This window comes from Patella vulgata, chromosome 1 (assembly GCF_932274485.2).
Source record: "Patella vulgata chromosome 1, xgPatVulg1.2, whole genome shotgun sequence".
Taxonomy (NCBI): Eukaryota; Metazoa; Mollusca; class Gastropoda; family Patellidae; genus Patella; species Patella vulgata.
The window spans coordinates 75,095,820-75,108,740 of NC_065879.2; the positions used below are offsets into that span (position 1 = coordinate 75,095,820).

At 32.3% G+C, this 12,921-nt stretch overlaps 1 protein-coding gene across 1 annotated transcript; it reads left to right on the plus strand.

The window, feature by feature from the left end:
* Positions 1–1,670: 1,670 nt before the first annotated feature.
* Positions 1,671–12,801, plus strand: LOC126808735 (lysM and putative peptidoglycan-binding domain-containing protein 2). The gene has a single exon (XM_050533674.2). The coding sequence runs from the start codon at positions 1,804–1,806 to the stop codon at positions 2,401–2,403; it is 600 nt and encodes a 199-aa protein (XP_050389631.2). The 5' UTR covers positions 1,671–1,803; the 3' UTR covers positions 2,404–12,801.
* Positions 12,802–12,921: the final 120 nt, after the last annotated feature.

Here is a 12,921-nt window from a genome sequence, read left to right on the forward strand (position 1 = left end):
ACTTGTACTTTGTACTGTCCACACTTAAAACAATGCTACATCAAGTTGCACTCATGTGCGTCGGTGGTGGGCATAAGTGTATACGCCGCCGATTCCACAAGATGTCTGTCTATAGCCACTCTATAGGATAAGGGCACCGTCAGCTAAACAACAAGAATTCGTTTGAAAGTGAAAGCATTAATTAGACCAGACTGGTGTGTTTGAATCGATGGTTTGAGTCATTTGGGATCCCTGCAACGGGTTGGGAACGGACATATTTGGGTCTGAGAAAGGGCACTTTCAGCAGTAAGAAAGGGCACTGTCGAAAATTTGGCGCCCCTCGCCCCCCCCCCCTTAAATCCACCTCTGGAAGACCCCTGATTAAAAGAAGGGCTGTCATGTTACTGTGTTTGGGGATAGATTTGATTGAACGGGAATAATAGACACACTCCCTCAAATGCGCAAGTATCAGAAGCTAATCCAGCAATGGCCAGAGAGGGATTTCTCGGGCCATTGCTTCAGGAATATGGTACGAAGTCAGCGCAACTTTATGGCAGATCTATAACGATATCGCATAAAAATCTGGCTTGATTTTTCCGTACGTCCGAAGTTTATGGGTTGATTTTGAATTTTCTTGTTGATCAATAACTGTTAAGAAAAGATCGATAAATATATTTTCGGTGTCAGATTTTATATCACTATTTTTTAGGTTATTTTACAGATACATTATGTAAGATTTAGATAAAGAACTATCCATTCTTGCTATAACAGTTCGAAAGTAGATGATGTAAAATGAATAATTTGAAAATTTCATTTAAACTACTCTATTGCAAGCGAAGATATTAGCCTTTGAAGGTTTGACAGACGTGTGCAATAATTTCAACCACCGTACTGGTTGATTGAAGCTAAGTCTCGGTCCTCCGTATTTGATTAAATCAAAGTATCGCTGCACCATCCTAATCTATTTAATATTGGAGAAATCTGATGCCATCGAAAGTTGATTAAGGCCTGGATCAGTTAATTAATGTCTAATTAATACTTTAGAAAACATTTCAGGCCTAAAAAAAGACCTGCAATATGCAGATTTAGCTTTTGCGTAATGCATGTTTAATTTGTTCAAGTTCAAAATATCTGGTTAAAATCCTTATGTTATGACAAAACGATTTTCTTGGGCTAGCAGTTTTACAAAAAAATTTCACAATTCGTTATAAATGATCCGTGTCAATGAGTTTGTTTTTATTATCCGATAAGAGTCTTTTGAAGTAGAGAAGAATGCGCTGATCCAACTTAATAGAAGGCTTGATCCCAGTTTTTTGTCCCATCCGAATGACTAGACAGCTGTCCTTGTCAAGACCTCCGTCCTGCACCACTGACAAGGAAAACCACGTCGGAAAATCCCGATGAATTTACTCGGCCAATGCAGGGATTGAACGAAATTTAGAAGCTTGGGCCTACAAATCATTATATTATATCACACTGGTATCATGAAGTGCACGAGGTATAAATTTAAGCGGTTAACTAGTACGTATGGGCGTGACATCAGGGTTGTCAAGCTGTTGACTTTTGATGGACTGGGCTTGCCAGACGAAAACCAAAGACCGTCCCTTTAAATGTTATCTTTAGTCCGATCCATACAGTAGACTAATCTAACCGGAAGTGGTGAAACGGACTTCACCTCGCTGACCCGAAAATAAAAGTGAATCCATCAACCAAACTATTTTAATTGTCAACGTAATAATGTTCCGTGAGTGATGTGTTGTATACAGTGACATTATTTATCATGTTATAACCTTCAAGAATAATATTTCGTTAAGTTTGAAACGTATGTTGGAGTCTAAAATGTCAGAAGAAGACGAAATAGGAACGGAAAGGCAACACCTTAGTCGATACGTAAAAAGTCAAACGAAATATGGCACAACTGTGTCTACTTCAAAATGTGGGGGAAATGTACCGTTAGCTGAAAAGGCGACTCGCCATGTCAAACATGTAGTTTGCACGGGGGATACTTTAATGGGTATTGCTTTGAAATACCATGTTACAGTTGAGCAAATTAAGAGACAAAATAAATTGTGGACAAACGATAGTTTATTTCTACGGGAGCATATATTAATTCCATTATTACCATCGAACGAAACTTTAGTGCCTCAGGAGTTAATCGTAAAGGTGGCAGATAGATACACAAGTTCCACGGAAGAAGATGAAGATCAGAAAACAGAAGTGAAAGTGTCGAAATCGGAAAACGGAATGGATTTTCTCAATAAATATGATACCAATATTGCACAGTTAAAATCAAATATAAAGAAATTTGAAAAGAAAACAGACAGTAGTTCGGGGAATTCATTATTTGATAATTCTCCACCTTCAAGAAGACATAATCTTGGTTCTTTGTATCAACTTCCACTTGATAATGACACAGAATGCTGAGTAGTAAATGATGAGAATTTGTGAAGAATCAAATAAGCATCTCAATCTGATTAAAATACAGATCTATATTTCGTTTCGTCTTTTTATACTTTCGATGGCCTACACTACAGGAAGATCTGACAAGTTATAGCGATACATGTAGGTCACGTCAGGGGTCAAAAGACCAACTTATGACCCTATGACGTCAGACATTTGATTAACCAATCAGCATTGATGTTACTAGTGGATTACCCACAGTTCCGTGAAAAACACGCCTAAAGCTCGCCGTAACAGACCGTTTCATTGGCTTATCCCTGACACCATTCAGAACACGAGTTAAATAACAACTCTTCCAGATCCAAGTGTAGTAAAAACAAGTAAAATGAAATTTTGAACTATAAAAACGAAACGAAATAGGATCTGTGTTTTAACCGGACTGATAAGCATCTATAACTTGTGATGTGTTTTTGTTTTAGTTTAGTTCAGTTCAGTTGCTACATGTAAAGGCCACTGAAATAATTTAGAAGAGAAAAGTTTAAATTATTTGTTGTTATAAAATCTGAAATTAATTGTGATTAAATCCCAAAACACCTGGAATGTTGTAGCATTTAATTTTTAGTTCCCACTCTCCCATCATTGTGTATAAAATTCCACATAAAAATATTCCACATTTTTATCAATATGTATTTATATGTAGCAAAAATCAGTAAGTACATGTACATGTAGCAAAGCCTCTTCAATTAATAGTGTTACAGGTGTTGATCCTGATATAAAATGTCATGTGTTAAATGATTATTGGATATCTGGCACATTAAGGCTCTAAAGCGGTGGACACGGCCAAATCATTTGGATGAATCAATCGGTGCCGAAATCCGCCTTGTGTATTTCCTATCATTCGGCCAAATGATTCGCCCGAATCAATCATGTTTGATATTCGCCCGGCGAAGCATTCACCTGATTGTAGAATTCATTAGCCAATCACCACTCATATCGATAAGTCACATTATTGTTTGAAGACATAGTCGCTGCCATGGTTAATCATGTGACGTGAAAGGTGATGCAATCGGCTGGTACGTCCACCGCTTACGCTTTTCTTATAAATTCTTCATATCTGATTTGTCCAACAATACATACAAGTACTTGTTCTGTAATAATTATATATCAGTGGAATATACTTTATGTTTTCTGAAGTATCTTTGAATCAGTGTAAAAGACAAAAGTTTGGTGAAAATTAACTAGTTGATCTCAACAGCAAATCTCTTTTTTCACCTGACTTTTTCATTTGAAAATATGATTGAGAGTAAAGGGTCACTCTCACAAGATTTTATTTGAAGGTGCTTGAAGACTACCGGTGCATAAAGTGTTTAGTTTGTACATGTATACTACAGTACTACATGTAGTCATTGATTTGTACTATGTCCAAGGGAGAGTGGCTGGTTGTTCTTCTCCTTTTCAAAATTCAGAGAGTTTAGGTGCAAGTGGTCACTCTCCTTTTACAGCAAGGTCAGTTTTCAATTCAATTTTTATTGAGTACCGTAAATTACAATGGAGGGTAACATTTGTATGAATTAAGTACATGTAAGTGTTGAACATGCACATTTTTTTTGTTCATTTAACACTAAAATTCTGTTAATTATCAGCTTACAGATCACAACTCTGGTTCTAGCTTAGTAAAACTGATATCAAAAAGATCTTGTTGATGTTGTGATACAAATCACACATGCAATATCAGTGGGTCTTCCTTCATGTTTAGATTTAAATACCCTACCAAATGTCTCAATATATCCGCATAATTTTCATATCATCATATCAGTAGTCATTTGTAAATTAGTCATGTAAAGATAACTATTTGTGTGATATTAATTTTAGATTCTAGTAGCAACATTTATGGAGAGTGATTCATGTATGGTTTTTAAAGAGTCGACTTTCAAAACATGTGACATCCATTTTAATCTATTGGAACTTGTCTTATGAAATAACCTACAGTCAAAGTTCTTTGTAGAACTTACATCAAGACTATTATTGTACATTATAAATATTACATGTATATTATCTACACAGTGATTAAAATCATGAATAAACAATAAAAGTATGTTTAAAGAGGCATAAAGAACTAGGCCTACACTTAGAACAAAAAGATAAATTTAACTAAAATCCAATAAAATAGCCCTAAGATTCAGTCAGTTTTTGATTGTTCAAGAACTGGAACACTCAGTTCACCAGTGCACATTATATGCTATATTACACATACTCTTATAAATTCTTAATATGTAAGCCTGTACATGTAACCTTCATGTATCTCGGTGATGAATTTTCACTTGTCAGATCAGCCTCGGATATTGCATACAATCTAAATTGGATGATGCTGATTTAACTGTATACAGTTACATGTAGGTAAACTATGGCAAAAATCTAATGTGTCTTTAAGCAAGGGTGCCTGATGCTTGATTATTTGTCTATCCTATAGTATGGAATCTGCTCCTCTACATGTATATTTCTTTTCTTTATCATTCAAATGTTGTTTAATTTCATAACATGTATAATAAACCATTAAAACGGAGTATCTGTACATACAAAAGTGAAACATAATTTAGATCAGATTGACATTGGTCATAATTAATGTAAATCGGGGTGTAAATTATTTTCATTGTCAAAGGTACATAGTACTGTTGATCTAATTTTTGTTTAAAAGAAACAAATTACAAAACAAAGAAAAGGAGGAGGAAATAAGAAGCCTTCAGGTGGGTTTAGTAAAACAGTGTAAATAAAACTGCTTAGTAATGAGATGCTATCTTAATATTGTCACGCCTTAAAGATACCTTCATGCGTACAAACTTTGTGGTATAATGATATACATGTATTTGGTCTAAAAACATATTCAAACTAACTAATCTATCAAAAATCTGCTTCAAATCTCTCTCAAAAATTTGTATTCGTGAGGAGATATCCCAAGCTATAAGAAATCTATTTTTAGAAGCCATTTTTGTTATCTAACTTGATTGAGGAAGGGCCCATTTTTCAGAATGTATTTGTCAATTACTTACTGTCCATTTACCATACATATTGAGGCCTAAGTAAATTCTTGAATTATTTTTTGCCAACTTCTTTTTCTGACCTTTAATTGCAGAGCCTGTGAAACGATTACACCCCTCAATATTCCCAAAACAATAACAACAGCAGGCAATAAGCCATTGTGTTGCGAGTTAGGGATACCCTGACATTTTTGCCCAGTGCTTGCCTCATGGTTGTTTTTTTGGGGTTAAACTAGTTTTGTTCTAGATTGGGCATCTATACTTTCCATATATACCAAATTTGCCATACTTTTATTGGAAATAACCACTTTCGAGTGAATTTATCTTAAATATATCAGTTTAAGTATCAGGTAAGAGTAGATATATGACGCCAACTGATGCTTTAGTTATAAATGAAACTACTCTGTAATTAAATACTGTACATGTATTAACATCAATACTATGTATATATATAAGCTTACATACAATGACACAACTAATGACTCATGAGTGTTAAACATTAATGTGTGATATGATAGTATCTATTGCAATATCAGCTGATTACTATATCGGTATCAAATACATGTATACTATTACAGTCTAATATATACTTCCTTATTATATATACTGTAGTCTACTGTATTAATTACTACATGTACCTATTAGATTCATTTTAAAGTGATCATTATGAAGTTATTTCAATAAAACATAAAACTACTTAATATGCAATGCAATATTTAATCTTTTGTTACACAGGATAATAATAGAAATACAATATTTAATGTACTATCTGCTTTGGGGTTTAAACATATATTCATATAAAATGGGACATATGTTACAAAATGATCAATAAAAAAGTCTATAAAATTACCTTTTTATTGTACTTACATGGCCTACATGTACAGCTTACTTTACAAGGAAATTAGTTATAGCTGATGATTGTCATTTGAGAGTTATTTGAATGACATACTAACTACACTATTGTAAAAGTTAAGTCTCTAAAAGATATAAATAAACCAGTGCCACCTATATGTATAAGTGTTGGGTAAAATTTATTGATGGGTCTCTTTTGTAATAGAAGATTGAATTTATCAAAGCCAGACGATTATCAGCTGTTGATATTTTGGTTTTGTTTTCTTAATTAAATAAGTTTGATATGTTTTTCCAGTGATCGTTAAGTATTTAGGATAACATATGTCAAGTGGAAATATATCTTTAAACATTTGATAATTATGAAAATATTTTAAAACCGGTATTCAAAGTTCATTTTTTATCAAAATGATAAGTAATTTGATAGTAATATACATGTATTAAGTGCAAACTCATCCTAGAAAATCTGTTTTTGCAAATAAAAATGTCTTAATGTAACTAATTCAGATTTATATCCTTATAAAAATATATCATCTTATTTACCCAATATGTACTAAGTTGACTTATACACTATATTATTGATATAGTGAAATACAATGGTTTAATATAATAATGAGACAAATGTAGGATCTTTTGGCCACAGAGGTTTTTAAAGGACAATATTGGTGTCAGTCATTATCGCATGTAATAGAACTCGTTAAATACGTTCCAAATATAATTTTAACACAGAGATCATTGCTACGATAGGTGCATTATGGAGCTTTCAAGAAAGGGAAGTGACGAATGCAAAAGGAAAACACAAGTTATCCATCTGTGTAACTGACTGAAGTGACGAGTGATAACAGATAAACAGGCGAATTTCTGCTCACTAATAATTCCTTCAAAGATCAAAAATTGTTATGTGCGGCTGTGAGAGGATATCTGATGATTCAAAAAAGTAATTGAATGTCACTAGATAAGGGAAAACGAGAAAAATAGATATAGTCCACACAATCCCTTGTTTTTATTCATTCTATACTTAATAAAAACTTGGCAATGCACAGACTTTTCTTATTTTTCTTGTTTTCTCTTATCTAGTGACAGTCAATTATTTTTTTTTGAATTGTCAGATATCCTCTCACAGTCTCATATAACAACTTTTGGTCTTCGAAGGAATTATTTGTGAGCAGAAATTCGCCTGTGTATCCGTTATCACTCGTAATGTCAGTTGGTTATATAGACGGATAACTCGTGTTTTCCTTTTGCGTTCGTCACTTCCCTTTCTTGAAAGCTTCATAACGCATCTATCATAGCAATGATCTCTGTGTTAAAATTATATTTGGAAGTTGGAACGCGTTTAATCAGTTCTGTCATATATATGATAATGACTGACACCAATATTGTCCTTAACCCCATCACTAACACTAACTAGTACCATGGAACCTCTCTGGCTGAAACATCTGTCCACCATAAGAGACAGTGGATATTGTCAACAGACCCAACATCAGAAGAGCCCCAATTTTTACTGTAATTAAATGTATCTGAAATTTGAGAGTTTGGACATAAGAACCTTTTATTGTTTGTTTATTATACCATATTTTATAGACGTGTATACATTTCAGTTTATAAGCTTTGGAGGTTTTATAAGAAATACCTAGTACTGGTATATCATTCCTGGTTTCAGAATATTACATGTAGATAGGCTGATAAACATTACAACCAGATCAAATTTTAATATTTAGAATAGTTATGTATAATAATGCCTAAATGGACAACTTTAAAGTCTCTAAACCCATTTAAAAAATATTGTGGAAGTTTAATCTCTAAAAGAAATATCAGTTCCAAAATGTTTCTATTCCATTCAGTATTTACAAAGATATGATGAATTGAAATTTTGCAGCATTTAGCATCTACTACATGTACAGATAATACAAACAAACCAGCACCACCTACATGTATGAGTGTTGGATAAGTCTTTAGGTGGGGCAATCTTGTTTCGGAATGAAACAATAATATTTTGGTTATGTTTTCCTTATTAACAGTAAATGTTGAATGATGAATTTGAAAACATTTAAACATGGATTATGCCATGAATAATGCAAATGACTGTCAGTGACTTTATTTATATTATAATATATTACAAAACAACTTATGCATAGTTACATATTGAATATGATATAGGACTAGGATAGTTATATTATGTAATTGTTGTATTTTGATAAGAGTAAATACCAGATAATCTATGTATATAGGTCACCATAGAGTGTAATATTATATAATAGAAGTATTATCCTAAGCTTAGGCCAGACCAATTTGATTTGTAGTCATTTAGGATCTCATAGATCCTAAATGACTACAAATCAAATTGGTATTAGTAAATATGTCAGTAAAGCTATATTGTTTGGTTTGGTGTTTTTTAACTTCCAAACAAACACATTTACTGATGAACTAAAAGATGTTAGATACGAAAATTTTTGTTTTTAAATTTTTATGTTATCCAAAGAAATTTGAATTTGTTTTGAATAGGCGTCCCTGAAGAATTTAAATTGGAGTTGCCTAACAAAAATGTTATATAGTATTCTACTATTCATGTATATATATATAATATGTATATTGTGGTATTATGTATAATAATGGAGTATGTCATTTATTACGTATATATTGTACAATGAACATACACTTACAGCATTCATCAGAGCATATATAATTACCTTTTCCTTATTTTGGGAAAACCCTTTAAAGAGAGGTTATCTCTCTTGCCATATAAATAAATGTAATAAATTTTGAGTAATATCTTATATTCAGTATATCCATAATCCAAATACCAACCTACATGTACTACAAGGAAGACTATTTCTCATCAAAACTTGTGAAATTACTAATTATCTTCCTGGCAAGCCTGAATATGTAACAGGTTTATATTAAATAATGGGGGGTTTGGTGGCTAAATGGTTAGCACGTGCGCGCTGTAGCATAAATTCTGTCATTGAGTCAACTGGCGTGGTTTCGAATCCCCGGTTGTACGTGGCAAGGAGTAGGGTTGCCTGTCCAACCTCGTGGGTTTTCTCCGGGTCCTCCGGTTTCCTCCCACTGCTAAAGACCCCTACGCGCAAGCGAATTATTGAAATAAAATTAAACCATGTGTTAGTCCCGAAATGACCTAGTTTGTGTCGAGTGGATGTTAAACCCCATTTCTCTCTCTCTCTTATATTAAATAATGTAACCCTGTTTATATTAGATATGTAAACAGATTTATATTAAATATGTAAACATATTGAATATGTAAAAAGGTTTATATTGAATATGTGAACAGGTTTATATTAAATATGTAACTAGGTATGTATTAGGAAGTAGAGTGTAAACGATTATTTATAATATTATATGTATTTACCGGTTGATGATCTATAATTTATATATCATGAATATATTTTTTGACCACTGTTAAAAGTGTTTATTTGTTTACTTTTGACAACTGCGCCACCCCTACCCTCACCCACACGCCAGTCTCACAGTTCCTCTACTATTTTATTTGTGCATTTAATTTTGTCTTGTAAATACAATACCCTCATATTAAGTTCAAAATTTATATTACTGTTGAAGACTGAAGAAAATTTGATACAATGATTGGTTTTAAGAATGGTGTGTTCCAAAATTTCCCAGGCTGAGGGTATATGTTGATAAAATAAGATATAAATAGACAATTTGAAAACCAAAATATGAAGAAATAACTTTTACTTTGTCAAAAGTTTCAAATCAAAACTGTGTTCATCCAAATATTTCAATATACAAATTCAAATATTTGTTAGTATTAGTTATTCAATCACAAATGAAACTAATACAATTAGATCTGGTTTTTGTCTGCTATGAAATATTTACTAATTTTATTCAATGAAATCATGTAATATTTAATAATTTCTAGAAATCTTAAAATGCACTAAAAATTGATAATTTAAATTGAAATCAATAGCATTTAAAATAAAAGTAGCATATACATGTATATATATATATGACCACATCTCAGAAATAATTGCTAGATTTGCTTACCGTAATAGATTTTTGTAACTTACTAAAGGAAAGCTTGCTAACCCCACTTAGAAATTAAAAGTTTATAATTCAGTGAAAAAATATTAAAGAGCTTCAGATATATGTACATGAATAGGATAAAGGTTTCTAAGAATTTTACACAGAATTAAACAGTTTTATTCATAACATTATATATTAAAGAAAATAAAGTGTTACAATAATAATGATGAGTCATTGCACAGCAAACAATAAAATTTTAGTGAGATTTCATATAAAAAAAAATTATATAGGTTACACAGCTAAAAGGTCTCATTTTCAGGGGTTTTTTTTAAATTTCTTTTTTTTCTTTTTCATATCCTTATGGAAAAGGAAACATGCAATATAAAATAGATGTGAAATCAGGTTTGTGTTTTGTCAGTTATAAAATTAATACACATGTACACTTGTTTTTTTCTGATAAATCTTTATGAATTTGATAGTCCCAAATGATGAAGTTTGAGTAACCAACAGTTTAAATGTGATGCACTATACAGGTCAAATCAGGAAATTAGATAAGTTATCTATCCTTTTGATAATAAAATTGACAGGGTTAAACCAACCACAGATAATGAAGACAATATGTAGAGAGAATTTTGCCAGGACAGCACATAAATGCATATAGGTCAATACAAACAGTTTTCATTTATTGACCCTGTCACACAAAGCTTAGTGTAATTTTTCCTGATATTTAAATATCTCATACTTTCAGAGAAAAATAAGTTTCAAGGGCTAAACATACGACACTATTATGCTTAAGGAAAAGAACTAAACATCTGATATGATGTGTTATTTTGATTAATGATCAGGCAAGCTCTGTATATGATTAAATTTTTAAAAAAAGCAGAAGTTAATTTGTATACTAATATTTTTTTGTTTTAAGCTTAAACTGTAGACATAGGAACACGAAATGTTTATATCTCGACATTGGCTCTATCTGTGCACCTAAGATTTTAAAGATGGACAAATGTCCACTTCATAAAGCAAAGCAGTAAAGCAGTACATTAAAGAAGTCTGGTTATTCAAAAACTATAATGATGACTAGCAAATATATACTATACAGATCCTGTTCTGATCAGTAGTTGTTTGTTTTAACTATGAAGAAGCATTATTGTGATATTTCTTTATGATATGTTTGCTTAGAGAAACAGGATCTGTGGGGTGCATTTTAAAGTTATGTGTCAATGTAAATAGATCTGAAGCTGTATATGTTAGTGAGTATCCGCCATAGATTGATAGATCGGTATTCAATAGTAATTCTTCAGTTTTTAAACACAGGTCCATTTAAAGACATTCTTCCAAGCACGACACAAAGTAAACATACAGTAAATTATTTGGCAGGGGGAGGGTCTTCACTGATTTTGAAATGGGATTTTTGCCTGGATAGTGGCAAACCATGAGTAGAAAGAAAGGCAGATGGATTCCTTAGTTCTGGGATTCACTGCAAATTGTTAAGAGGTGTAAGATCCATCACCCTCTCTCATTGTCTCCGGACCTGGCATAATACAGTGGGTTTTTGGGTTGCCTCCCTTGTAAGTTTGTTTTGTTGCAGTGCAGTGGAAGCTTCTGAACGGTCCTCAGATGCATTTAATCAATTTGATAGTGCTATTATTATTTGTTACTACAGTGATGTGTCTTGTCAGTATGTTTGTCTTCTGGGTTTCAATTTGGTTATTTATGGTGCACTGTATCTAACATGGTGTGATATGTATTGTGTATCATACAGCATATGCTCACAATTTCCAAAGCACCTGATACCATCTTTCCACTGTTTCTTTTATTTAATTAAGTACTGTTCTGTTTTTTGTTGACCAGTTTAGTTATGTTTACAATTTTTACATTCAAAATTGTTTATCTTTTTTGTGCTTTTGACCCAATCTGATTAAAATACAGATCTATATTTCGTTTGTTTTTTTTATACTTCCGATGGCCTACACTACATGAAGATCTGACAAGTTGTACTCGAAGGTCGTGTAAGGGGTCGTACGAGCAACTTTTGACCCTATGACATCAGAAATTGATTAATCATTCAGCGTTGACGTTTCTAGTGATTTACCCACAGTTCCATGTATGGCATGCCAAGAAGTCGCTGTAACATACCGTTTCATTGGCTTATCCCTCACTTCAACCAAAATGCCGGAAATATAACAACACTTTCAGATCCTAGTGTAGTAAAGAGAAGTAAAACGAAATTTTGAACTATAAAAAAACGAAATGAAATAGGATCTGTGTATTAATCAGATTGTTCTGACCATGATTTCTCCAGGAATGAGACACATTACATATTTAGACAAAAATGTAAAGCTTCCATTTTATATCATCATTTAATTTTTAATGGATTTTTTTATATGTATTTGTGCTAATAATGGCCAAAATGTTTAGCTTTTGAACAAAGGAATGAATAAATCTGTTATTTGTTAATTGCAAAATATTGAGAAAATTATTCTTTTAATTAGTAAATAATGAATAATGTACATTTTTGAATAAATTATTGATTGGTTTAAGTGTTTTCTTGTTTGTTATTGGTTATGTGTAAAGTGGAACGCAGGACTCGACGAAGAAACTCGTCTAGAATACTGGCAAACCTGCATGACAGACTGGGATGCCAAGCTGGGTACAG

Bases quoted from the DNA above. Each gene is read 5' to 3' on its own strand.
- LOC126808735 (XM_050533674.2), top strand. From the start codon at position 1,804: ATGTTGGAGTCTAAAATGTCAGAAGAAGACGAAATAGGAACGGAAAGG.